Source organism: Tasmannia lanceolata, unplaced genomic scaffold, assembly GCF_043159265.1.
Source record: "Tasmannia lanceolata isolate RefF3 unplaced genomic scaffold, GAP_Taslan_0.1 ptg000012l, whole genome shotgun sequence".
Taxonomy (NCBI): domain Eukaryota; kingdom Viridiplantae; phylum Streptophyta; class Magnoliopsida; order Canellales; family Winteraceae; genus Tasmannia; species Tasmannia lanceolata.
In genome coordinates, this window is record NW_027518689.1 from 32,555,324 (window position 1) to 32,582,363 (window position 27,040).

The window sequence follows — 27,040 nt, forward strand, 5'->3', positions numbered from 1 at the left end:
ATGAGTTTCCTCTCTAATGGCTTCCACGTATACCAGCAGTTTGCATGGGCGCAAAACTACAAATTTCTTCCAATATACTGAATTTTTTTTTTAAAGAATCCCGAACTTTTATGTCCAGTTTTATGATTTTAAAAATTAAAAGTTTCAAATAATTCAAAATTTCTTGCACTTTTTAATCACATGCAATTTTTTGACATGATATAATATTCAGTGAGTTTAATTTCTCAAAATTTATTGGTAAATTTTGTGTGAAATTCAAAACTAAATAAACAAATGGTATTTTTCCAAATTATTTCCAGACATTTCCCATTCTTTCTTGTAAATTTGCCTCACTGATTTTCCATAACTAAATTATGGCATTATATGTCATCAAGAGGAAACTATCCCTCTGAAACGAATTTTTGTTACATACAAATATTTGGCAAGGATCATTCAACTAGTGACAGCTGAAAACTTTTCCCAGTAGCACTTTTTAAGTGTATCCTGTACTTTAAACACTCCACAAGTGGTTATTTCTTCCAAGCCATAAAATCCGCAGCACAACTATGGAGAGAGACTGCCCAGATTCAGGGTGCCACTGTCTCTACCAATTCATATAGACCGAGTTCTCCTAAGGCGGCATGTTGGTTTGGACCTCTCTTCAACTGGGATTAAAGTCTCCATTAGCTGCAAGTTGAACTTGAAGTAAATAATACAAGCATGGGGATATCACTAAATTTATGTAAGACGATAAATGACATTGTGGAAAATATCTTGCCAACAGCATGAACAGATATTATAGCAACTGATCAACACAAATCATAAAAAGAGAATTTGATGACAGATTGAGATGAACTTCAAAGTGAAGCAGGGGAAATCATTATTAGCAACATACTGGTGATAAATCTGTGTGACATAAATGTTATAACATATAAGCAAATGATGGATCAAGAGGATATGGAAAATGCCCTCGCTTTGTTTTTTTTATAGTTACAACAGTATTATCAAAAGAAGATCAGAGGCACCTCTTTCATAGTGAATAAAGCTGATAGTATCAACATTATATCTTGAACAATGGTAGAAGGCATTGTTGGATTAAAAACCCGGATGCGGTGCGGAATGCAGCCGAAGAAAATCCTAGTCGACTCGGCACGACACGGTCGATAGTACTCGGTTGACGCGGTCATAATTCGGGAAAGTCAAAGGAGTTCTTATTGACTATGTAGAGCAAAGCGTGGAACACGGATGCGGCACAACGCGGAACTCGGCCGAGGTAAAAGGGAGTCTACTTGGGGGAGTTTTAAAACTATGGTCGGAAGCATACTCAATAAGGCATGCATCTACATACATGGTAATGCCAAAAAAATAAAATAAAATAGAAAGTCCATCTCCCACTTATTTTTAAGTTGGGGTTTGAATATACAAGTAAATTATGGGATTTTGACTCCGTTGGAAAGGGTTCTTTTTTCCCTTCCATGTGTTTTTGAGATATCTTCATGACTGTTCCACAAAAGTTGAAAACCGAAAGTTGCAAACAGTTCCTCTCATCAATACAGAACAATTGGATCCAATTTTCTTGGATAAAGACCACATCAACTCACTAAGTAGAAAACTCTGGCGGTTCTAGCTTTTCTACTTGAATACCTATCAATGATCAAATGGCTTGGATATTGTTCTCCGTAGCTTTTATACTTTGATTTCGTAGGAGTAAGAATGAGAGGGTCATATAAAAACAAATGTCTAATAGAAAACAACCCAAAGGGTTATATATTGTATATTGAGAATATTCCCATGCCCAAAAGGTTCAAAAGAAGTAACTTTTGAATGTAAAGAATGAAAAAACAATTAAGAATTTGAGTTAATTTCTCTAATCAGAATGCTAATGTCCACTATCTTTCATACTCTTTCATTCTCATCATACACATGACATATGGGTGTGATGATCAAAACTATCGCCAACAATGATGGAATCATTGCTGAGATAACAATGATAGAATCACTTCCACCCACAGGTTTTGGTAGGCGATTTGTAGGGGAGAGTTCCATAAACTTCTTCAATATTTGAAGATGTGCAAGCACATAATCATCATCTTCATTGGAATTGGAACCCAATTCACCAACCTAGTACTCTCACATCATTCCTATGGAATTCACATATACCAATATGGCCCATCTTACCTCTTGAGCTACCATCATAATATAGCTCAGGAATTCAAAGGAGACTACATAATCTTCAGCTGCATTGGAACCCAATTCACCAATGGGACCGGGGTATGCTGTACCGACTACTCCCACATCATTCCTATGGAATTCACTTATAACAGTACGGCCCATTTTACCTCTTGAGTAATATAGCTCAAGAATTCACAAGAGACTATCTAGTCTCAATTTATAACGACACTAAGATATTATACGTATTAGCATGTGAACGGCATTCAACAAAGACAATCTAATATAGGAGTAACATGCGTTCTCCAAGAAGAAGAAAGATTAGGGACGAGCCGAACTTGGTAATAAGCTACTCATAAAAAACTACACACAAGATAAAACTAGCTAATAAGATATGGGGGAAAACAACTTTATTGAAAAGGATCTCACCATACCCAAACTCTTTTATCACATTCACATCCATATAGAGGTAAGAAAAGATGACTCTCAATCATATCATCCTTAGGAGTGAAGACTTCCCACACTACCCGTCTTTCCCCTCCTTCGCACCCCACTCCCCAACCCAATTCTAGAAAAACAAATTTTTATACATTCATTCATGGACCATTATCTTATCTAGGTTCTTTTTTTGAAGAGAACTCTTATATAGGTTCAAGCAAGAAAGACATAAATGAGCCTCTCCTAACAAAAGATACTACAAAAACCTATTACTCTCCCACCTTAAACCAGATTCCAACATTTAGTCTGTCAACTACTGAAGACCCGAACCACCATGCACCAGAGTAAATGTTAAACATTGGTGTGGCCTTTCAGTCAATTCTAAATGCCTACTTTATGCATAGTAGCAATTGTTATTATGTCTGCTTAATCTATAAAGGTAGTTATTGTTTATTATTGCATGCATATAGTGACGCATGTTAATGAACTAGTACGATTAGTATATTTAATATACAATTAACATATGCTCATTATCCGGCCAATTTGCCTCTCACATAGTGAGACCAACCCTGCTGAGCAAGATGAAGCTGATCAAGTCGCCCTGATTTCTCAGGAGATTAGGCTGAACATATGCCTGTTAACCTGCCAGGATGAAATATCTGAGACGAGTCAGATGACCTGAGTCAATGAGGACTGATCCTAGGTGGTGTAATTATGCAACATCTACTTCATGATTCTTTAAGCTTTTCTAGAATTGCATCACGAAGAGATCACCATATGTTGTAGATCATTGCCTACAAGTACAAGATTGATCCTCATTCTTGATATCATGTGAGAAGCTGGTCTTGTAGATGACCTTTATGCCTTCAACAACCTTTCAGCTTTTTAGAAAGCTGAAGTTTGGTGATCGCTACTTTGACATGCTTACCTACGGATGTAATTAATCTGACTGGCTGGGGCATTGCTGGGAAAGCAACTAGACTGATATGGAATAACATATGTGCTTGAAAAAGAATCTGTGATATTATATTATGACCTTTGTGGATCTGCTCATCAATCAAGGTTTGACAAGATTAGAGATGAGCCAGGGGTAAGAATATTTCTTTTGTTCATATTTCCAAAAGTAGATCAGCTAGCCAAATCAAGTGTCGCTAGAGGCTCTTTATATTCTAGGCCAAGGTTCTGAAAATCGGAATCGAATCGTCAATCGTAACAGGGTTCAAATAGTAATCGAATCGTAAATCGTAAGATTTTTCCAGATTTATATATGAAACAGAGAATATATTTTTTTAAACGGCAAAAATGAGAAAATATATTAAAAAATATAAAAAGGTCAAAGACAAGAATAAAATGAGTAATTATCTTGTTTTCATTTAAAACCATTAAATTAAATTAAATATAAAATTAAAAAATAAGTCCAAACTAACTAACATAAAATAAGGAGGGAAAGGGGTTTATAGGTTATAAGTTGGTAACAAGTAGGAAGGACTAGGAGGAGAAAAATGAAAGAAGAGGAGAAAAAGAAGCAGGAAGGAGGAGAAGAATAGAGTTAAAAAAATAGATAAGTAATGTGATCCTATCCGTATATGTGAATGATATTGTAGTGACAAAAAATGTTAATAGGTATTTGCAAGAACATGAATCAACCAAAGATTTTAGGAAATTAAGCTACTTGGTATTGAAGTTGCATAGTCAAAGCTTGGTATGGTTTATAACAAAGGAGTATCTTACTAATCTATGAGGGGCAAATACATTAGGGGAAAATCCTAATTACACCCTTATGCTCTGTTTGGTTGCCCATTTTGGGGGATTGTAGGAGTTTCAAATGCTTGAGATCTTCCAAAGATCTTCCAAAGAACTTTGATCACTAGACAACTTCTAGACATCATTATTATATTTTATCCTACGTGGCGGAGATGTCCACCCCCCCTAATCTTCTCCCCAAATTTCACCATTTTGGTGAAATTTGAGGAGAAGATCTCAAGAAGTTCTTGTCTTATTATCTTTCTCTCTCTTCCACCCTCCATTTTGGTCATGGCACCCCTAAATCTTCCGCTAATCTTCTCGCGGATTGCCGCGCAACCAAACACACCCGGTCAATCTTCCACTATTCTTCTCCCAATCTAATCTTCTTGTCTTCTCCCCTTTGACTTCTTCTTCTCCTAATCCCCCACCGAACTACCAGCAACCAAACAGAGCATTACAGATCCCAAAAAAAGGTTAAAGGACAAGGGGGTTTATTTGAATACCCTAGTAGATATCACTGTCTTTTTTCTGGACCATTTATTTGACAATTATACATTTGGATATTGTTTTCTCTGTAAGTGTAGTAAGCAAGTTTATGCTGCCCTCAGTTGACCATTGGGAGGAAGTTCGGTGTATTATAAGAAACTTAAAGGGTGCTATAGGAGTTATCTTCAAGAAAAACAACGACTTAAGAGTAGAAAGTTTTTCAAATAGGGATTTAGTAGGATCTCTTTGACACAGACGTTTAGTTATAGGATATTGTATCGTTGTTGGATGCAATTTAGTTACCTGGCATAGCAAGAAATAGAATGTGACCACCCCGGCTTGCTCTAACTGGTAGAGTTGGTTAATAACAACCAACTTGACCAGAGTTCAAGCCTTGTGCGTGGAGACATGGACACAATGGAAGAAATACATGATCTAGCATAGGCATTGTATAGCGTAATGACTCACAAAGCTTGTGAGATAATGTGGTTTAAAACACTTACGAAAGAATTGGGATTTGAAGTTGGCAAGCGTATGCAGATGTTATGCAATAATCACAAAGTTGCTTATACCACTAGCAATTCAACGTTCCATGAGAGGACAAAAGATAATGAAGTGGATGGTCATTTTTTTCGCGAGCAGGCTACTAGAAAACTAATATCTACCCCATATGTAAGATCAAAAGATTAGTTGTATTCTAGAAGGTACTTTGCTCGCAATCAGTTTGATAGCATTTGGTCCAACTTGGGTATGGATTATATCTATGCTCCGGCTTGAGGGGGAATGTTAAAAGTTGATAACAAGGTACTTTGCTTAAGACATAACAAGGACCCAAAAAACAAAACAAAAAAATAACAAAAAGATTAGTTGCCTCTCAAAACATCTATTAATAATTGTGAAACGACTAGGACCATTTAAAACTTGTTTGATATTAGGGATTTGCTAGCGTCCATGGCAGAAGGCATTTTGTGGATGGTCTGTTGCATGTGACAGCAGCCACAGAGTGTGTTGAAATATATAAAGAGGATTGGGAAGGCAGCTAAAAGAAATTAGGTAAGAAAGTTTCCTTCAAGAGTGCAAATCAAGCCTACAGTTGTTTCTTGACGACAATAATAGCCAACATAAATGTTTCTTACTTGTTCTGAACATTTTTCAGAGTGGTAAACTAAACAAAATAACACTTCTTTTACCTCAATATCAACCAACAACAAGAAACCGATCCTGGAAAAAGATTGATTGCACATAATTTCCATGGCAATAACTATCACAGCTCCAAATACATTAGAAAAAATCTATGTTTGGGGTTTTAAGTAGTTCTAGTTTAACGTAAATATAAATAATGTAATTATAATGAGGTACAAATGTATTAATAATCTAAATATAGAATTGGCTGTATAGATTCTAGAACATGCAATGGCAACATATGTAGACCTCTTACCTGCTTTACCCTCTTTTTGGTGTTCTCCACCTACAATAGAAGAACCTATGTCAAACCATAGATGGTGCAAAAATAATATGGAAGCAAGCTCTATTAGCAGTAAAACTCGCCCCAATTTAGTTTGGAGAGAGAATTTAGAACTTATCACTCCTTATACATGTGAAAAGCAACATCTGCAAACCTAGTGCTTAAAAACTCAGACTTGGCAAAGGTAAAAAGGATTCAACTCAAGCAAGGATTCAACTCAAGCAAGTAAATGATCAATGCGGTCATTTTTTCATTAAATCAGGGAGTCAACTGACTTTTGATTGACTTGGTAGGGGAAAACTAAGGACCGGACGAGAACTCAGCCAAGGTAAAACCAAGTCAACTCGAGCAAGCCGATGATTGACTTGGGGGGTTTTCAAGTGTGCAGTGTTGCAAGCCTACCTACATTAAAATTATGCTAGGGTGATGTGATTTAGCAATTTGTTATCATATAAAGTAGATCTGCATAGAAAGAGGAATTCAAATCAAAATCAAAAGAAACCAAGATCAAAGGACCAAAAGCAGTTTCAAATACAAACAAGAGACCCAGCCTGTTGGGGGTTCTGCGCGAAAGAAAAGATCCCACATGGGAAAAGAGAATGGATGTGGATAGGATTATAAGGACTTGGACGCCCTCCCCTTTAACGGCTAGCTTTTAAGGGTGAGTTCGACCAGGGTCCCAACACAGCCAACTATTGATTCAACAATTAATATTCAATTCAAACCAGTGTTTAAAACCTCGTTGACTCGGCACGGAACTCGGCCGAGTCGACTCGGTTTCGTGAAGACCGCATTTTGGAGTAGCAGACTCGGCGAGTCCGGGCCGAGTCAAACACGAATATTACTTTTCTCTTGGATGGGATCGACTAGCAGGAGAATCTTGGCGATCCGTGACTTCTCCCACTGGTTGATCTTCCCAAAACATATTTCTGAATCTAAGGCGTAAAAAGACAAAAAAAAGAAAGATCCGTGCTTGATTTATTCAACAAAAATGATATGATTCATACCTATAAATCTGTGTTGAATGTCTCACATTTCTATTCATCCAAAGAAAAGCTCAATCTCCCTTAGTTTCTTGTGCAAAAACCTTTTGCCATTGCCTTCATCCACTGTTTTCTTTTTGTGGAAGCAAACCCACATCTAAAGCCTATGATAAACCCACATCTAAAGCCTATGATAAACCCGCAAAAATGCGGGTCATTTCCTCACCCGACCCGTGGACCCGCACCCGCATCACCCGCGGGTTGACCCGGCCCGACCCACCCGTTTCCCAGGTCTAAATGTGAGCCTTACAGTACTTCTTGAAAAATAATAAATCTGGTATATTTTTTGTATGGCTCATGCATAGAATGATCCAAACCATCTATTTGTTGGGTCAAAACATCAATAGGTTGTGCCCAAAAAAATGATTGCCACAAGATGATCCTAAATCTATTGATAACTGCATATTATGGAAAGTTCTATAGATCAGAGGGTTGGGATCATCCTATGTAAATAATTTTTGGGCCACAATGCATTTACAATGTGGCTCATCCAATGGACAGTTGGGATCATGTTATATTTTAAGCCATATAGTACTTCTTGAAAAATAATGGACTATAGGGGATTACACCATATAGAAACTCATATAATCTAATCCCTTATTTTAGTAATGACAGTCATCTCCTATTTTTACACTTTTCTAGATATAGTGACACTCAATGCCGCTTGATCCTGCATGGGAGCATGGGACGATGTCGAATCCACCATCGAGAAAAATGGTGCGTTGTATTTATTGTAACAAAATCACTACCGGTGGGATTAATCGCTTTAAACATCATCTTGCTAAGTTACATGGCAACGTTGCCGGGTGTCCAAGCGTGCCTGAACAAGTGATGAAAGAAATGAGAGCTGCCCTCGAAAATTATAAAGAGGAGAAACAAGCAGTAAAGAACGTGAACGAACAGATTGCTGAAGAACGAGGCACACAAGAAGAAGACATGCTAGATAGAGATATGCGTGCAGCGAGGAAAGCTAGTCAACGTACATTCTTTATGGAAATGGAAGCACAACGCATCGCACGAGATGGAGCTGGCCCATCATCAGGACCTTCACGTAGGTCAGATGCAGACCCGTCATTTGCACCTAGACGTAGGTCTGATGCTGGTCCATTTGTGGCAGCACGAAGTTCTGATGTTGGCCCATCGGCGATAGGGCCCACAGGTACGGGCAGAGGTTTTCGTTCAGCCTCTTATCACGAGGTTCCTACAAGGACTGGAACTTTAGACCCACTTACGTTTGTACCCCCATCACGACAACCTACTTTAGGAGCAGCATGGGGGAAAGACTTGAAGAAGAAGTTGGGCAGGGTGGTGGGAAGACTATGGTATTTTGCCGGACTGCCATTTCATGCGGCTTCCAATCCATACTATAGGGCGGCCATAGAAACAGCGCAACAAGTAGGACCTGGAGTTAATCCACCAACTCCATACGAACTTGGAGGTCCCATATTAGATGCAGAGGTTGAAGATGTCAGACAATATGTTAATGACTTTAAAAGAATATGGGACAGATCGAGGTGTACAATTATGGCCGATGGCTGGAAAGACATCAATGGAAGGACACTGATAAACTTTTTGGCATATTGTCCTCGAGGGACAGTGTTCCTTAAATGCATTGATGCTTCAAGTGAGCAGAAGAACGCAAAATATTTATTCAAACTATTTGACAAAGTGGTTGAAGAAGTTGGAGAAAAATATGTTGTACAGTTTGTAACTGATAATGCAGCGAACTATAAAGCAGCTGGAAGACTATTGATGGAGAAAAGAAAAAATCTTTTTTGGGCCTCTTGTGCGGCACATTGCATTGACTTAATGCTGGAGGAGATAGGAGACTTGCCAGAATTAAAAGAGTGGATTGAGAAAGGAAGAAAGATAACAAAATTTATTTATAATCATTCACAAGTCCTAAATTGGATGAAACATCATACTGGTCAAAAAGATATTATTAGGCCCGCTGTCACACGATTTGCTACCGCATACCTATCACTTTCTAGCATAAATGAGTGTCAAGTAGGGTTGAAAAGCTTGTTGGCTTCGAGAGAATGGAATGGATCCCGCTATGCAAAACTGGCAGATGGAAGAGAGGTTGAACAAATTATAACAGATCGAAAGTTTTGGGAAAATATTCAGCGAATCATCAAAGTCACACAGCCACTTGTTACTGTGCTAAGAATGGTGGATTCGGAAGAAAGACCTGCTATGGGGTTTATATATGAAGCTATCGATCGTTCAAAGGAGGAGATACAAAAACTAACGAAAAACTTATGCAAAAAGTTGTGGGATATCATTGACAAGCGATGGGCAGCGCAACTCCATCACCCTCTTCATGCAGCAGGTATAAAAGCTAGTTTTTTCCAATGAAATGTTGAGAATTTTGTTGGTAAAAACATCTGAAAATTCTGATTAACTTAACTTTTGCAGGCTACTATTTAAATCCAATATTTCAGTATGGTGGTAGAATGTCCAATCACCCAGAAATTATGGAAGGGTTATTAAAGTGCATCAACCGCTTGGAGCCAAGTTCCTCAAAGCGAATGAACGCATCAATTCAAGTATAAATATTTACCAATCAAACATAATTTATTCATTATAAATTCCTTTCATTAGATTCAATAGTATCTTATGTAGTATTACTGATGCATTCTCTTTTTATTTATAAGATTGCGGAGTTTCGCGATGTTATTGGTAATTTTGGGAGTGAAGATGCATTGAGATCCAAATCAGCAATGGACCCAGGTAATTTATTACGATGTAATTGTAAACAACATATGATTGCTCTTTGACATGATTCTATCAAATTTATATGAATAATTATTTTTTACGTTTTTATAAAATACAGCGGAGTGGTGGAGTTTACATGGTACTAAGCATCCTGAATTGCAAAGGATTGCTGTGATTTTGTTAAGCCAAACTTGCTCATCTTCAGGATGTGAGCGCAATTGGAGTACATTTGCTCACATTCATACAAAGAAGAGAAACAGGCTTGCAGTGAAGAAGATGGAAAAACTAGTGTATGTCCATTACAATTTGAGATTGCGAGAACGAAATGTCAGAAGTGGTCCCAAAGGTCCAATCGATTTGGATATAATTTTTGCTGAAGAAAATGCTGAGGAATGGTTAGTTGAGAAGGAACCACCACTTTTAGATGTTCAGGCAAGTAGACGAAAAGAGATGGAATGTGAGGAGTCACCGACAAATGAAGGTGGGTCAAGTGACAGTTCTGATAGACATCAGCATTGCATAAATGATGAGCCTAGTGATAATGATGATGGTGATGGAGACGACGGAGGTGACTTTGCAGTTTATAATGAAGGTGTTGATGAGCCCAACCCTGATGCGCATGGACACGCTGCGGGTCATGAATATTTTGTTGGATCTGATGATCAACATGATTATGATGACCGTGATCCTTATCAACACTACACTGGGGACGTTGACGCTTATCATTTGCATGGTGCTCTAGAGATGGATCCGAATATTGGCTATACATGGCAGCATAATATAAACACATTTGGCATATTTCTTGAATATTCTGAGAGTAACTCGATTGATAACCATAATTACACCGACCAAAGAATCCATCAATTTCCATATAGCCACTACGAGAGTGGCTATGATCCACACTACTGATGTGCCTACTCTTATATTCATCGAGAAGAAATTGTCTGAGCGGAAGCCCTTGTAAAATTTTGAATTTAATGTAACACAATGCATGTATTGATCATGGGCTATCTTAGGCTCTTTTCCTTTTTGTCACCATATCGACTCTTTGCATTTTTGTCAAATATAATGTATTCATTTTTTGTAGAAAAATATGATCCATTTCACTAATGATTTAGTTACTAATGATACTTTAATACTTATTTTTACATTATTTCTATTTTTTGAATTATTTATTTATTTTTATAAAAAATTACGGCTCATCTGACTTGGCCGCGTCAACCGCGTTCTTGACCGCGTCCGCGTCGAGTCGACAAGGATTTCCTTTGGCCGCATTCGGCGTCGAAACCGCGTTTTTAAACACTGATTCAAACTCCATATTATACAAGAGCACCCATAAGCACAAAACTATTTTCCATAATTTTTGGTTCCTCTAAAGTGACTAATCATTCTCAAGAAATCGAGATTATCATATAAACTAACAACAGAAGAAAAAAAAAAAAAAAAAGTGGGTGGGGGTGTTTCATATCAACTAGAAACTAGAATTTAAGAAATACAAATAATACCCATTGCCTGGTTAACACGGCATTTTCATCTTTTAATTGCTGCACTTCAGACTCCAGCTCCACAGTGTAGGCCTTTTACAACAGGAAAAAAAAAACAGAGAATTGAGTATCAATTGACTCATCGTGAATGAAAGACCCCAAAAAAAAAATCCTAGAGAGAGAGAGAGAGGGTAAAATACACGCTGTTTTTCTCTGGATCGAGCGGCGGATTCACGGTTCTTGATCATCCTACGCTGCTTCTGCTGAGAAGCAGGGCCCACCTCTTGTGGTCTCCTCTTTCTCTCCACCATTGTAGAATCCGAAACTTCATCCCAAAGCCCTTCTCCCATATCCTCATAAAATCCCAATTCCTCCATCATCATCTTCCTCTATCGCTCTCGATTTTTCTTCGATTCTGTGGCTGATTCAAGAGAGAAATGTGAGGTAGGTTTTTGATGGGTTGAGTCTAGCGTTCAATTGGTTGAAGAGATGGGACCCACAACATTTTTTTGACGGTTGTTAGCTGTTTTGGTTTTTAAAAGATAGAGAGGTATAAGAGTATCTCCCCTTTCAACGTTGAGGAACAATTACCAATGGGGGACAAACATTAGGTGAAATTATCAACAGACCATGCTTTTCAAAAATTATCAACGAGGGACAAAAGAGGTCTTATCAGTAAAAGCTGGACGAAAATGCCCTTTTACATTTACAACACGTTTTGACCTTGTTTTTTCCTTTTTCCCTCTTCTTTTACTTTTTCATTATCACCTTTTTTTATTTTTTACCCTACTAATCATCTTCCTCCTTGTTCAACCACCATTGTTGTTGGCAAATCTTGAAAACTTGAATGTTGAGTTCTTACCATCTATCTCGTTGTATCTAGGTTTTGTTTTTCTTTTCTTTTTTAGGGTTTTGCACTATTTTTCATTCCTCTGTTTATGATTTATCTTGTTTAGGGTTTAAGCGGTTTGTATTTTAGGGTGTGTTCTGGAGATAATGCATGGATGGCTTCACTCACTTTTTTGGAAGACAACTGGTTGTAATACATGAATGGATGGCTACATATTTTTTGATTTACTTAAATTTTTTTTGTAATACACAAATTAGAATGTAATACGTGAAGCACATTTAATGAAAACAACATCCATTTCTTTTGTTATTTCTATCTTGAGCATAATTCTAATGCCATTAGAAGAGTTGATATAGGCAATTTTGTAGCAGAAGGGGTTTATCAACTCTCTGGAAAGGGGTTAGTAACTCTCAAAAGTAAGGTTACCAATTTTCGAATGGGCTTATCAAGTGCTTGAAAATTGGTCGAGGGTACTAGAGTTTTGGAAGTATATTTTCAAGTCTCTATGATTTGGGTAATCTAGTATAAAAATGGGGTTACCAATTTCCGAATGGGCTTATCAAGTCCTTGAAAATTGGTCGAGGGTACTGGAGTTTTGGAATAGGGTTTTCAAGTCTCTAGGATTGGGGTTATCAAGTATCAAAATAGGGTTACCAATTTCCGAATGGGCTTTTCAAGTCCTTGAAAATTGGCCGAGGGTACTAGAGTTTTGGAAGGGGGTTTTCAAGTATTTTGGATTGGGGTTATCTAGTATCAAATGGGGTTACTAATTTACAAATTGGCTTATCAGTCTCTTAGAATTGGTCGAGGGTATTGGAGTTTTGGAAGGGGGTTTTCAAGTTTTTGGGGTTAGGGTTATCTAGTATCAAAATGGGGTTACCAAATTCTGAATGGGCTTATCAAGTCCCTTATGAACATGTTTTTACTTGCTGTTTTTTTTTTTCACTCTTTCATTTTCACCATTTGTTTCTTTCTACCCTACGATTCATCTTCCTCATCCTCCATTGAAAGGGAGAAGGAGAAATGCAAAACCCTAAAACAAATGAAAAATAAAACCTAGATATAAAGAGATAGATGGGAATGAGATCACGTTTCAACTTTTCGAGCTTTCCCACCTCCAATGGTGGCTAAATGATGAAGAAGATGTCTGGTAAGGCAAAAAAAACAAAGTTGAAAATGAAAAAGTAAAAAAAAAGAGGGAAAGAAGAGAGAAGAGGGAAAAGTGGAAAAGCAAAACGTGTTGCTTAAGAAAAGGGCATTTTCGTCCAGCTTTTAATGACAAGACTTCTTTTGTCCCTCGTTGATAATTTCTGAAAAGCATGGATCCTATTGATAATTCCGCCTAATTTTTGTCCCCCATTGGTAATTGGTCCTTTCTTTGAATGGCCATAAAATGTATTTTTTTAATGGGAATTGCTAGCATCAATCACAAAAGGGTTTTCGCGGCTGGTCTGTCACACATCAGTGTTGCCACCTCGTTAACGAACACAACAGCTGCGACGGAGCTTAGCAAATCCCTTTTTTTATTTTCAAACATTTCAAAAACAGAAAGATTGGTATTCGTCATTTATTTAAAATGCATTTAATTATTTAGTAAGATTCTTAATCGGAAATATGAGGGCGGGCCTCTCTGCAAAGCATGGGTAAGGCTGAGTACATCTAGCCCCCGCCGACCCCGCAACGGCGGGAGCCTCGTGCGGCCATCCCTTTTTTTTTTTTTTTTAATTAATCAGAATAATGTGGAGTGACAATTTTTTGCTTTCCAGAATCATCTATTTAGTTTATCTGGGGTGTGGGATATGGCCCTCCACTGACAAAAAAAGAAGGAAAAATAAATCACAACAACGATAAAAAGAATCATATAAATCCTAAAGCTGCCAAAAAAATAAGCACAAATTTCATTAATCAGAACCATGGGGCGGAAATGACATTGGAGTGGAAGGGGAAAATGCTGGAATATTTTCCCGCCCCAATAGATGCTATTCCGATTCCACCCGGTTCAGAATGAAATTTTTATTTAATTTTTTTGGTAAGTTGGAATTGAACATCTGACCACACGGTTGAAGAACAAGGTCTTGACCAATTGAGCTAGAGGCTCAATCGGTCAATCCCCATTTTTACTGATTTTTTTTCGAATTAAATTTTTTATTTTATTTTTTTCCCATTCCATTTCCTAGGTCATAAGGATAGGGATTGGATTAAGATACCAATTCCCAAACACAGGTCGTTCCTGAGGCTGCTGCTTCTCTTCTTCCGCAACCTTCATTGAATCCCTATTTCAAACCATAGAAAAGGGGAAAAATAGAAAGGAAAAATAATTAGGGTTTTACAAAAAGAATATAAAACAGGTGAATATGAAGATTTGGATTTCCCCATGCAAAGGGCAGACACCATTTAATTTATATACATTATTATATGCAATGTGGGATTTGCTAGGCAATTTTGCGGAAAGCCATTTCACGGCATGGTTTTAAATTTCGGATTTCGGTGGGGACCACCGAAACCGAAATTTCCCAAAATTCCAAATTTCAACCTTTACGGAATTTTGGTCTGAAATTTCGAGAAAATACCATTTAAAAAAAAATGTTACCAAATTTCAGATTTCGGTGGGGTCCGAAATTAGTACGGAAACCGAAATTTGAAACCTTGTCTCACGGGTCACTTTGACTTTTGCAGCAGAGAGCGAAATTGCCTAGCAAATCCAATAGAGGGGAATGATATGGTTATGGCTTATTTAGAGGTATACCATTTTAAACTGAAGGTCCATGTAAATAAAACTTGGACCAATTGCCAATGGGGGACAAACATTAGGCAAAATTATCAATAGGACCCATGCTTTTCAAAAATTATCAACGGGGGACAAAAGAGATCTTGTCAGTAAAAGCTGGACGAAAATACCCTTTGGCATATACAACATGTTTTGACTTTGGAAGGGGGTTTTCAAGTCTCTACGATTGGTGTTATCAGGTATCAAAATGGGGTTACCAATTTTAGAATGGGCTTATCAAGTCCCTGAAAATTGGCCGAGGGTACTAGAGTTTTGGAAGGGGGTTTTCAAGTATTTGGGATTGGGGTTATCTAGTATCAAAATGGGCTTATCAAGTGCTTGAAAATTAGTAGAGGGTACTAAAGTTTTGGAAGAGGGTTTTCAAGTTTCTAGGATTGGAGTTATCTAGTATAAAAAATGGGGTCACCAATTTCTGAATGGGGTGATCAAGTCCCCAAAAATTGGCTAAGTGTACTAGAGTTTTGGAAGGGGGTTTTCAAGTTTCTAGGATTGGGGTTATCTAGCATAAAAATGGGGTTACCAATTTCTGAATGGGCTTATCAAGTCCTTGAAAATTGGCCGAGGGTATTGGAGTTTTGGAAGGGGGTTTTCAAGTCTCTATGATTGGGGTTATCAGGTATCAAAATGGGGATACCAATTTCAGAATGGGCTTATCAAGTCCCTGAAAATTGGCCGAGGGTACTAGAGTTTTGGAAGGGGGTTTTCAAGTATTTGGGATTGGAGTTATCTAGTATCAAAATGGGGTTACCAATGAGCTTATCAAGTCCCTTAAAATTGTCCAAGGGTACTGGAGTTTTGGAAGGGGGTTTTCAAGTCTCTGAGGTTGGGGTTATCCAGTATCAAAATGGGGTTACCAAATTCCGAATGGGCTTATCAAGTCCCTTATGAACACGTTTTTACTTCCTGTTTTTTTTCACTCGTTCATTTTCACGGTTTTTTCTTTCTACCGTACGATTCATCTTCCTCATCCTCCATTGAAAGGGAGAAGGAGAAATACAAAACCCTAAAACAAATGAAAAACAAAACCTAAATATAGAGAGAGATGGGAATGAACTCACATTTTAAGTTTTTGAGCTTTCCCTCCTCCAATGGTGGCTAAAATGATGAAGAAGATGACTGGTAGGGCAAAAAAAACAAGTTGAAAATGGAAAAGTGAAAAAAAAAAGAGGGAGAGAAGAGGGAAGAGTGGAAAAGCAAAACGTGTTACTTAAGAAAATGGCATTTTCGTCCAGCTTTTAATGACAAGACATATTTTGTCCCCCGTTGATAATTTCTGAAAAGCATGGGTCCTGTTCATAATTTCACCTAATTTTTGTCCCCCATTGGTAATTGATCCATAAAACTTGAATTGTTGTGGTTCAAGTTACTTTTTTTCATGTGTAATCAAACAATGAAGAAGCACGAAATTCTGGAAAAAAATTCCTGCAATCCAAACTGGGTCTTCGGGAGAAGCTCATGCCAACCACCACTTTGTTTGGTACTTGGCATTATCTTTTTTTTTTAAAAGATGACTAATTTATATTAATATTCCAATCATATATACATAAGGCCGGGACCAACATAAGATGGTTTAGGGAATAAACCCAAACCTCCCAAAAATTGTCTATTCTGTACCATTCCGAAAAAGCCTTTTCCACTACCTTCCTCGCAGACCATTCGTAAGAAGGCCACCAAAACTGTTGTGCTTTAAAACCTTTTTAAGCGTAAGCAAAACCATCCTTTTTCCAAAAATTCATGCGAACACCACGAAGATATTCTCACCTAGGAAGCACACTTTTCTAACTCCCCCAAAAGGTGCCGGATTTGAAAATTCAGCATGTCTGTGATGGGGTCCTCCGGTTCTATTTCCGGAAAGGCAGGGCTCTTCCGAGTGGCAATCCCTTCTTCCACCAGTCGAATACCCACCAACTTATTAGCTTCCCAACTATGCTTCCTCAAATTCCTCTCCTCGTTTAGGCTTAAATTGAAAAAATGGGGTTTGTGCAAGGGTGTTTGGTACTTGGCATCATTGCTATTTGCTTAGAATTTCTCAGCATTGAAAAACCAATAAAAATATTTTACATTGGGATTTGCTAGTCAATTTCACAGAAAGCCATTTCACGGCTGGCTTTTGCATGAGAGAACAGCCATCCCAGATGAATTAAAAGAATAAGACAAAATCTGTTGAAAAGTGAGCCTGTGTGGCTGTTCTCGTGCAAAATTCAGCCGAGAAATGGCTTTCTGCGAAATTGCCTAGCAAATCCCTTTTACATAAAATATATGGGTGGCAAAGACCAAAACCCGAGGGTATTTACATACTAGATATCATAAATTTTTTTATTTTTTTTTTGAAAATTGAACTAGATATCATAATCAACAGCACAATATTTCACTGTTGCAGCTGATAGAAGGAAAAAACTGAAGAAAGACTTCCTTTGTCTATTGAAGCGACATAGTCTAGATACTTGACACAGTTCTGATATAACAAAGTTTAGACTGAATTTGACTCGGCATTCAAGGCTTTGGAGTGAGTATATATATACTCCTGTATATGTGGTTAACAGTCCACTGGTTGAAAGGGTAATATATCTCCCCTGAGTTTATTATATATAGAGTTTTTACACATAAAAATTACATGTCTGGCCTAAGATTACAAGCACAGTAAGTATGATAGAGTAATACATAATCAACAAGAAGGTATGAATAAATTCATGCCAGCTAACATTTCCCTCACAGTAAGATCATATCAGCACAAATGCACTACCAGTCATAAATAAATAAATTCATGCCAAGTAGAAAACTTGACCTTCTAATCATCTGGAAGAGAACCCCTAGGCTGCTTGCATCCGTGATCTGGTACCAGATATTCTGGGGCAGCTCTCTTAGGTCTCAACTGCAAGGAAGATGTCAGTCTATGAGAAGGCGAGGGGAAATAAAATGCCACACTACATATTAGTGTAAAGATGTAGAACTTAGACCTTTTCTTCAGCCTTTCGATAGAACTGCCTTAAAAGAATATTTGTGGCTTCGGTTGAAATAACTGAAAATAGAGCAAAGAAGTATAAAGAATGATACTAATGTCAACAACACGATACGCGATCACTGAAAAAAGTAAAACGCCCAAGGAGGCCACAGTCATGGGTTGCCTGTTTGAGATTTCACATCAAAGCACAGATAGTACACACATGTGAACACTCACACACGGATAAAAAGGCTTTAGTAGGCAAAGAACAAAAAATAAACTACAAGTGTACACAAATGAAAGAGAGTATGAGCTGGCCCTATGAACAAATAAAACCTACAAAATCAATGTGATGAGGAATGTAGGCCAAGGTTGCCAGAGCGGGAATCGAAAGCGGGAATCGAAACGGGAATCGGAGCGGGAATCGAAACGGGAATCGGAACGGGAATCGGAGCGGGAATCGAAGAATCCTGCTTCCTTGACGTAGGCACTACTTTAGGCGAGGTCAAACACGTGGGGCCCAATAAGTGACTTAGTTACGCTTTAGATTTATTTTAGTTGCCCCTTTAGATTTTAGTTTATTTTTATTTATTTTTTTAGGGATTTATTTTTATCTGTTTTATTTTATTTTAGTTCAAGGCCATGGGGTAGTTTGTTGGAATAATATTGATTAGAGAGCTTTCTCCCCCTTAATCTCTTCTTCCTTCTTCTTCCCCCTCTTTCCCTTTCTTCCCCTCTTTCTCTTCTACCCTTTTCCTCTCTTCTTTCCTACTTCTCTTCTTCTTCTTCTTCTTCTTCTTCCTACTTTTCTTCTTCTTCTTCTTCTTCTTCTTCTTCCTTTTTTCTTTCCCGTCCTACATCAAATTGGTATCATAGCAAAAAATCCAAAACACATCAGAGCCTAATCTCTAAGTTTACTGTCAACTTTGCCGCGAAAATCTGTAAAGGATCAAGAACGGGATAGATCCGAGGTTTTCATCAAGTTTCCCAGTTGACTCACCAGTCAACTCCATCATCTCCCTCCAAACCCTAATGCAGAAAAACGATCCCCAAACCGAGTGTTCTGTGAACCTATTGCCGCAAATCTGAGTCCCTCCACTGCGAACAGCCCATATCTTCCTTGCAATCACACCTTCTTGACACCAACAATCATCTTCCTAAAACCCAAGTTCTAACCGATCCAAACATAGACCAAACTTATTTCTAACCTTACTAAAATCTTCTTCCAAACAACATCTGAGACCACCCAGCTTCAACCCACAACTTGGCCACAAGCATCCATCTGTTTCGCAAAACCACGCCACAAAACTCTCTTTCCAACAGCCCTTTGCGGCCGTTTGACATCCAGAAACAGTTCCACTTCCATTTCAAATAGCCACCAACAGCCTTGCATCTTCAGCCCCTTATCCGCAAGAATCCACCCAAGTTTCACCCAAAACAAGCCCCTGCACTATCAACCAAACCAGTCCCTTTTCACCACCCTTCAGCCCTCGAAAAACTCCCATTCGATCCCAACTCTATGTCAATACCACAGACTTACAAGGTATTATTGGTCCCATGCAGATCTGACATCCCATGCACAAGATATGGTTACCTTGTTGTGTAGTTCAATGATGTTGCCAGCCAAATATCATTTTCTACACTGATGAAATGAAATGAAATGCAAAGTAAAATGGCTTACAAAAAACATTTTCCCTTTCGGTGCTTAGTCAGAGACTCATCATTTGTACGATGCTTAGGTTTTAAAATTTGAAATTCCCACGACTCTTCATATTGAAATGAAAAGTGGGCCCACATTTGAATCAACTAGGATAGGCCCGCAAAGCATGCTGACAAAGATTTAAAATCTTAAATGTTTTTCTATAGGGTTTTCTAGAAAAAATATATGGAAAAGCAGGAAAAATGTGTTTCTTTGATTTGCACTGTTTTTTCAAATTTTAAAGCAGATTAGGGAAGGATATTTTTTGGTTTTGAGGAAAAAAAAACCTTTATACGATGTAAATCATAACATCTTTCCATTTTTTATCGTTCCGACCATTTTGATCGAATTTCAGGAATTTATTTCAAAAATAATGGCGTGGAAGGAATTTGTTGAGATTTCGTTTCGGTAGGGATGGAAATAGAAACATTTCAGCCGTTCCAGAAAAATTTTGGGGAAATTTAAAACCATTGCTGGAAATGGACGTGATGACCCTCCACTTGGTCCTTAATCTCGTTGATCATCTTTGCAAACCTCTATGGGTGGGGCTGCTCCCATCCATCCCATTAATGACGTTGAGGGAATCTCCTTCCACAATAAGACTATCTAAATCTCTTCTATTTGTGGTCCGAATGCCCTACGCCAATGCCCTCACTTCTGCCTCATTGGTATCCTTGATTCCTAATGGGCCAGAAAGGCCCGATCCGGTCTCTTTTCAAAGAAGACCTCTAATCCTAAGTTAAACGGCAACATCAATATCATCTAATAGCAACCATAAACCCTCCATTTCCTTCTTATCTTTCCTTAAACCCCAGTTATAAACCCTAACCGAAATTCCAACTTACAACCATTCAACCACCCTAATTTCTCCCACATCCAGAAATTGGTAAGCCTAAAAGACTCGTCAAAACCTTAGGTTAAATGGATTTTAATCAATCGCCCCCTTCCTTTTGATGTTCCCTACAACCCTTGTGCGTCCCTTTGTCCAGATTCCATCTAAAAATCCAAATCCTAATTGATACAACTATTTTCGGAAAATTCTTCTGAACGAGAATTTTAAATCCCTTTTAAATCATTATCTCCTAACTTACAATGTAAGGTACTAGAATCGTTCGTTTATTAAACACTAAACCCTTTCATCTATTGCTTGTTCCTACTTCGTAGAGGAAATATTCAATTATAAGTGTTAAAACTAAAGATCCTACATCAAAGCAGTACAATCTTTTGGCATTACATTGTCAAGAGATCCCTTCCAAATGGATGAGAACATATATACCTTCAATATGGACAAACAAAAACTACTAAGAAATATTTACGGTGACATGGAAAAGAAAAAATATTACCTTGATTGGGTGGTGGAGCAGTCCGATTATGAGTAGGGTGATAGGTGGCAGGTGCCAGTTTCTGAAAATCAACATGATATTGATTTCAAGGCAAATAAAAGAAACATATTCTTTAAATAGTTTCTGAATAAATTTCACATATGTGAAAGTCAAGTCATAAATATAACATAAACAGATTCTGCTTCAGAAATATACATAATTTTGGCATTCAAAGTTGAACAATGTATACAGGAGTAAGGCAAGTACAAACTCATAAGCCTTCCACAGTAACAAAACATGAAACGTAAGAGATATACAAACTGTTCAGACACTAAGGACGACTGTTGGGGTAGCATAAAGAAAACAGAAATTTCAGATAATGGTAGATGCTTCTCCAAAATCAACAATGGTCATTTTCCTCATTCAGGATGCAATTTCTATAAGGTTGAAGCAAGCGGAGTGGCCTCTTTCAGATACAAAAAATTTAAAATAGACATTCTGAAACAAAGACATTTTTTGTCAAAAGATAATGTGGAACAGCATAACATGTAAATTCCATGAGCAGGCCCCCCAAGAAAAAAAATCAGTTTTTTCACTTTTCGCGTTTGATTCCAGATGCAGTTAGTTAAATAATGAAAACTGACCAAATTACCCTAAACTAAAAACGTGAATGCCTAACCAACCCTATTGACAACTAATGAATAAACTGCATACTAACATAAGATTAAAGTTTAAAAGACTACTTTACCGTTCTACATCACAACCATAAACATAAACAGAAAAAGTTCTACTTAAGCTCAAAGCACTACCATATACTTCATTTCACACTCGCTGTCAAGATATAGTGAAGTGCAATTATTCCTAATTTGGGAACAAAAAATTTGAACATGTCTCTGCTTTTAGCCTCAGTATGAAATTCAGGCAAAATGAGGACAGCGATTTATCTTTGCTCCTGATGGAAAATGTGTTTGCAATTCATGCAAGGCCCTTTTAACAAAATAATTCTTAACCCCCTTTTGGAAGACTTGGTTGGCTATACTGCGAACAGTAGTTTGATTATCATAGAAGGGACCCAGGGGTTTTTCAACTTCGATTCTAATCTCACTAAGCAGTATTAGAATCCAAAAGCTCACGGGCTTCTATAGACATAACTTGCTACCAACATATATTATAGACTTGGAGACAACATTCAGCATTTCGCTTTTGCAGGGAACCAAGTATTACAAAAAAGGTCCTGTGCATTTTTACAAGAAAGATATCTTTATGTGAACTTGCCACTTCCATGGCCAAGAAATTCTTGAGTCTTTCAAATCTTTTATCCCAAACTTTTTAATTAATTGTGTCTTAAGTTGGGACTAGACTTTTTGCCACTCTTGGTGATATAATGCCATCAACATATGCTGCTGCGTAGATAGCTTGCCCACAGAGGGACTTCTTAATGGTAAGAGTTTTTCTTTTCTTTTCTCCTTTTTTTTAATGGCAATGGTAGCAATGGTTCTAAAGTGACTAGTAGAGCTTTTGCTTAATCTATGATCTTGATCGACAACCCAGTATGATGAACTGCATCGGATTGCCGGCCATTATTTTATATATTTTTATTTTCTCTTTTTTTAGGATGAAGGAAGAACTGAAGAAGTATAAATGGAGATGAGAAAAGGAAAGGCAAATTCATAGGTTTTAGGTGTGGAGAAAATGGGAAATTTTCCCAAGTGTGAAATGGTATTGCCACACTTTTTTTTTTGGTAATTTCCCATGTGAGAATGACAAGTTGACAACCCAGACTGTGACCTCAGGCTCTGTTTGGATGCCACATTCCGGGCATCCTAAGTGATTTCCCGTACAAAAAATGCACTTCACAAGCCCTTTACTGCTTGGTTGCCATTTGCACCAAGTAGTTCATCGGAGCTGTTGTGCTACTGTTGGTGAGGTGGCATCTCTGTCGTGTACCTCAGAAATAACCCACAAACTGGGTTATTTTGTAAGTAATGCTCCAGTCTCTCTCTCTCTCTCTCTCTCTCTCTCTCTCTCTCTCTCTCTCTCTCTCCAGCAATTCCGCCTGCCCTCTTTTGGCCAGCCCCTCTCCTCCCCGCCCCTCCGCCCGCCGCCACTGGCCAGTCCCTCCGCCCAGTCATCTCTTCTCGCCCCTTCTTTTAGTTGCACGAAGAAGATCACACTGTAGCAAATCGCAATGACTATAGAAAGGGGGGAAGGGATATGAGAAGTCATTTTTTAATTTAATCTACCCTTTTAAGTCATTTTTAGTTCTTTTTAAGTTTTTAACTGCCTACATTCCAATTTTACCCGCAAATAAACAGGGGAAACCCAGGTAAGTCCCGGGGATTCACTTTCCTGTCTCTTCTCTGCAGTTTGCATCACCTCGGAGCTAACCAGCATTCAAATAGAGCCTCAGGGACATATCTCAAATCCATGCGTAAGATCGTAGCTATGGAGGTGGACGAACCTTGCGGAGGAACCCTTAGGTTTTCGAGGCATTGGATTCTCACCAATGTTTGTGTTACTCAAGCCGACATTCTCACTTCCGCTTCGTCCACACCTGCTCACGCGGGAGCTTCCATCTAAGCGGAACGCTCCCCTACCGATGCATTTTTACATCCCACAGCTTTGGCAGATCGCTTAGCCCCATTCATCTTCGCCGCAAGAGCGCTTGATCAGTGAGCTATTACGCAAACTTTCAAGGGTGGCTGCTTCTAGGCAAACCTACTGGTTGTCTCTACACCCCTGCCTCCTTTAGGATTTAGCGGTCATTTAGGGGCCTTAGCTAGTGATCCGGGCTGTTTCCCTCTCGACGATGAAGCCTTGGTGGATCCTAAATGGATGAAAGAGGCAAGGTCACGATTTTCTATAGTTCAATAGAAGGGGGCTTTCCCAACAGTTGAACTGAAGCCCAAAAGCTTATCCATAGACCAAGCAAACACAATACGAAGAAGAGAAGGCTGAGAAGCCCCCAAAAGCCACTGAGATATGAAACAAAGACCAGTCATCTAAGAAAATACAAGCAAATTTAATAAGAAAAACTACGATAATCAGAAATTAATCAGATGGGTCTCCAGATTCTTGTGTTGAAATTCAAAAACCCGTATAGAGAAAAACACATATTAAGAAAAAGCTATGTATAACCAGAAGTTTTGTTTAGGAAAAAGATAAAATAAGAAGAAGAATATGTGTTGTTCATAAGAATTTTCATGGATGATAGGAAATAAACATGTGAATTTACATACTTGCGATGTTTTAGGCTTTGATGGTCCACTGCTTTGAAGATTCTAGACTGAAGCTTTAGTTTCAGTACTCTAGACATAATTTGAGAAGAGAGGAAGGCAAACCAGATAGAGACAGAGAGGGGTAGGTGATGATTTACTTTTTGAGAAGAGAACAACCTTAGAAATTTGACCATTGCGGCATTGCCCTGGAAATCAACAACAAATCTTAATGAAAACCGATTAACCCAAATAGAGAGAGGGGGCTGTGGAGAGGGTCGAAGAGAGGAGAGAGATTATACATAGTTAGAAAAGAGGGAGAGGCAAACCAGAGAGAGGTTGGTAGGTGATAGTTTACTTTTTGAGAAGAGAACAATCATTTGACCCTTGCCCTAGGAATCAGCAACAAATCCTGATGAAAACCGATTAACCCGAATAGAGAGAGGGATGTGGAGAGGGTTAGAGAGAGGAGAGAGGGTGGCTGAGAGGGATTTTTGAAACTCTTGGCAAAGGGGCAGTGGCATTTCTAGAGAATTCGAGAAAGATAGAGAGAGAGGGATTTTTTAGGAGATTAAGGTTGTGGGAGATACATAGTGAGAGAGGTGATAGGAAGAGAGGTGGCGGTGGCAGGGAGAGAGGGTTTTTTTTTTGGGGGGGGGGGGGGGGGGGGGGGGTGTCAACATGCTTACGAAAAAAAGTGTGCGCGTGTGTGTGTGTGTGTTCGCGTGGTAGAGAGAGAGAGGGAGGAAGGGCTGTGGGGGAGAGGGAATTTCAGAAATGGTTAAGGGTTCAATGATAAAAAAAAATAGGGAAAAAGCCCATGTATCAGTAGGATAGAATTTACGAAAAAAAAAAGAAAAAAAATCCTAATTTCTATTTTACTTTAAAGTTATATAGAGCTAGACTTCCCCTTGGTAAAGAGCTAATTTTGATGACTAAAAAATATATTTAGTTACTTGCGAAGCACACTTTAGGCAGCTAGGTAGAATGTTTTTCCAAGCCCACACAGCTAAGGTTATTGATAACCTAGCTTTCTCAGCAAACATCCTCAAATATAGGTTGTTGCTTCTTGAGGTGATGAAACTGAACATAGCAGATAGCACTACTAATTATGGACCAGTGAAACTTCAGCAATGTTTACTATTAGGCATAGATTTCTAACGTAGTGAGTGAGAAACTGGCACATGATATAGATTCAATCTACTACTCTAGCGCTGGCTACTTTTGGTGGGCCAAACTCAAATTAGATTAGATGCCCCCAAGATGTTGGTTCAGTAACAAAAGACTCATTTTTCTGAATGGATGCGTTTGCAATAAAGGGAGGAGGATGCCTCACCAACACTTGCCTAATTACCGCACATCCCAACAAATGTTTTCCATTCATACAAATTCATTTATAAGATTACAAATGGACATAGCCAAAAAAGCCTGTTTCTACCTTTCATTGGTGAATCCCCACATCTTTTTCAACCTTTAATTGGATGCCCGTCGAGATTCTCATGCCATCAAATGACCTTGACTCTCAGAAAGCTCCCTTCCCTTGCTAAATCCCAAAATTCATGTTTGATTCTAGTAACATGGTACAGAGTTTCCATGATTAGTATGATCGAATGGTAGGAATGGCATTCAAGCATAGCCTAGGAGTCCTACATTTCCTCATATGGGATCAATTGGTATAAAATGATGCCCTAGTTGAGTATTCTGACTCGATCAGATAACAAACATTTAGTAGACAAACCGGCAAAAGTTGATAACTTTACAAACAATGGCACAAATTAATCTATTCACATACCCAATTCTGTTCTACTCAACTATGTGACATTAAAAAGAAAAGAAAAAAAGCAGTACTGAAAAACACAAACCCTAATATCACAAATTCCAAACATAATAATCATCCCACGCTCATAGCTTTCATGAAACCAAAAAACACAAAAGTGTAATTCAGCTAACAAGAAGAGCAAAAAAGAAAAGAAAATCAATCCAGCCCAAGAAACCCTAATCCAAAATTAGGAGAGAACAAAAACAAGAAAAACCCTAATTCTGTTTATTACAGATATTTTCACTTACAAATCAAAAGATACTTTTTGGATCATCCAAAACAAGAAATGAAGAGATAAAAGATGATCGACGAAAGAGAAGAACTTACGGAAGGATGGGCAGGATCGGACGGTCGCAGCTGGCTGAAATTGTGGGGATCGTATGAAGGCCAGTTCCCGAACAGAGACCCCATGTAAAATCAGAAGCTTTAGGAGAGAGAATCAGAAGAAGAAGAAAATTAAGGAGTGTGATCTGCAGAGAAATTTCTTTCTCTCTTTCTCTCCCATTCTCCTCTTCTTCTAATCCATGTGAGGAAAAGAAAGGAAAGTGAGTGAGTAATTAACCTCAAGAAAACCTGCTATCGTCCCTCAGCTCTTGTTATTTAAAAAAACAAAAAATTAAACAACTACTATAAAGTATTGATATCCCCTCTCCCTTTGCTCACACTCCTACAACTACTATTTATTAAGGGCTTATACCCATCAACAAAAAATAATATGAGAACGACTCTTCATAATTGCTAACTTCCTTCGTAAGCGTGGTATTATGCTTGTTGACCATTGCATTCTTTGTTTGAGGGATGGGAATCCGTGGGTCATCTCTTCATGCATTGTTCCTTCACTCGTCAGATATGGAGCTATATCCTTATGAGGTTCCTCA

The 27,040-nt window shown here is 38.2% G+C and overlaps 3 protein-coding genes across 4 annotated transcripts; 1 reads left to right on the top strand and 2 right to left on the bottom strand.

The window, feature by feature from the left end:
* Positions 1–309: 309 nt before the first annotated feature.
* Positions 310–12,052, bottom strand: LOC143887883 (G-box-binding factor 4-like). Of its 2 annotated transcripts, XM_077392125.1 has the most exons (4): positions 11,729–12,049; positions 11,550–11,621; positions 6,257–6,286; positions 310–666 (listed from the first exon to the last, which is right to left on the bottom strand). In XM_077392125.1, exons 1-4 carry the CDS (start codon positions 11,909–11,911, stop codon positions 592–594), a joined length of 360 nt encoding a protein of 119 aa, XP_077248240.1. In that variant the 5' UTR covers positions 11,912–12,049; the 3' UTR covers positions 310–591. The 2 variants fall into 2 exon arrangements, with proteins under 2 accessions (XP_077248240.1, XP_077248241.1); XM_077392126.1 differs by lacking the exon at positions 6,257–6,286 and having other exon boundaries at positions 11,729–12,052.
* Positions 7,984–10,953, top strand: LOC143887897 (uncharacterized). Its single transcript, XM_077392138.1, has 4 exons — positions 7,984–9,658; positions 9,745–9,875; positions 9,984–10,059; positions 10,163–10,953. Exons 1-4 carry the CDS (start codon positions 7,984–7,986, stop codon positions 10,951–10,953), a joined length of 2,673 nt encoding a protein of 890 aa, XP_077248253.1.
* A 5,662-nt stretch (positions 12,053–17,714) lies between the features above and the next one.
* On the bottom strand, positions 17,715–27,033 carry LOC143887884 (DET1 complexing ubiquitin ligase). The gene is made up of 4 exons (XM_077392127.1): positions 26,490–27,033; positions 21,150–21,210; positions 18,124–18,185; positions 17,715–18,038 (listed from the first exon to the last, which is right to left on the bottom strand). The coding sequence occupies exons 1-4, from the start codon at positions 26,571–26,573 to the stop codon at positions 17,955–17,957; spliced, it is 291 nt and encodes a 96-aa protein (XP_077248242.1). The 5' UTR covers positions 26,574–27,033; the 3' UTR covers positions 17,715–17,954.
* Positions 27,034–27,040: the final 7 nt, after the last annotated feature.

Bases quoted from the DNA above. Each gene is read 5' to 3' on its own strand.
- LOC143887897 (XM_077392138.1), top strand. From the start codon at position 7,984: ATGCCGCTTGATCCTGCATGGGAGCATGGGACGATGTCGAATCCACCA. The intron at 9,659-9,744 runs GTATAAAAGCTA...TAACTTTTGCAG, and splicing joins TCACCCTCTTCATGCAGCAG to GCTACTATTTAAATCCAATA. The intron at 9,876-9,983 runs GTATAAATATTT...TTTATTTATAAG, and splicing joins GAATGAACGCATCAATTCAA to ATTGCGGAGTTTCGCGATGT.
- LOC143887883 (XM_077392125.1), bottom strand. From the start codon at position 11,911: ATGATGATGGAGGAATTGGGATTTTATGAGGATATGGGAGAAGGGCTT. The intron at 11,622-11,728 runs GTATTTTACCCT...CTGTTGTAAAAG, and splicing joins GATCCAGAGAAAAACAGCGT to GCCTACACTGTGGAGCTGGA. The intron at 667-6,256 runs GTAAGAGGTCTA...TTCAACTTGCAG, and splicing joins CCAAAAAGAGGGTAAAGCAG to CTAATGGAGACTTTAATCCC.
- LOC143887884 (XM_077392127.1), bottom strand. From the start codon at position 26,573: ATGGGGTCTCTGTTCGGGAACTGGCCTTCATACGATCCCCACAATTTC. The intron at 18,186-21,149 runs GTAATATTTTTT...CTCTATTTTCAG, and splicing joins TGCTCCACCACCCAATCAAG to TTATTTCAACCGAAGCCACA. The intron at 18,039-18,123 runs GTCTAAGTTCTA...TCTTCCTTGCAG, and splicing joins ATCGAAAGGCTGAAGAAAAG to TTGAGACCTAAGAGAGCTGC.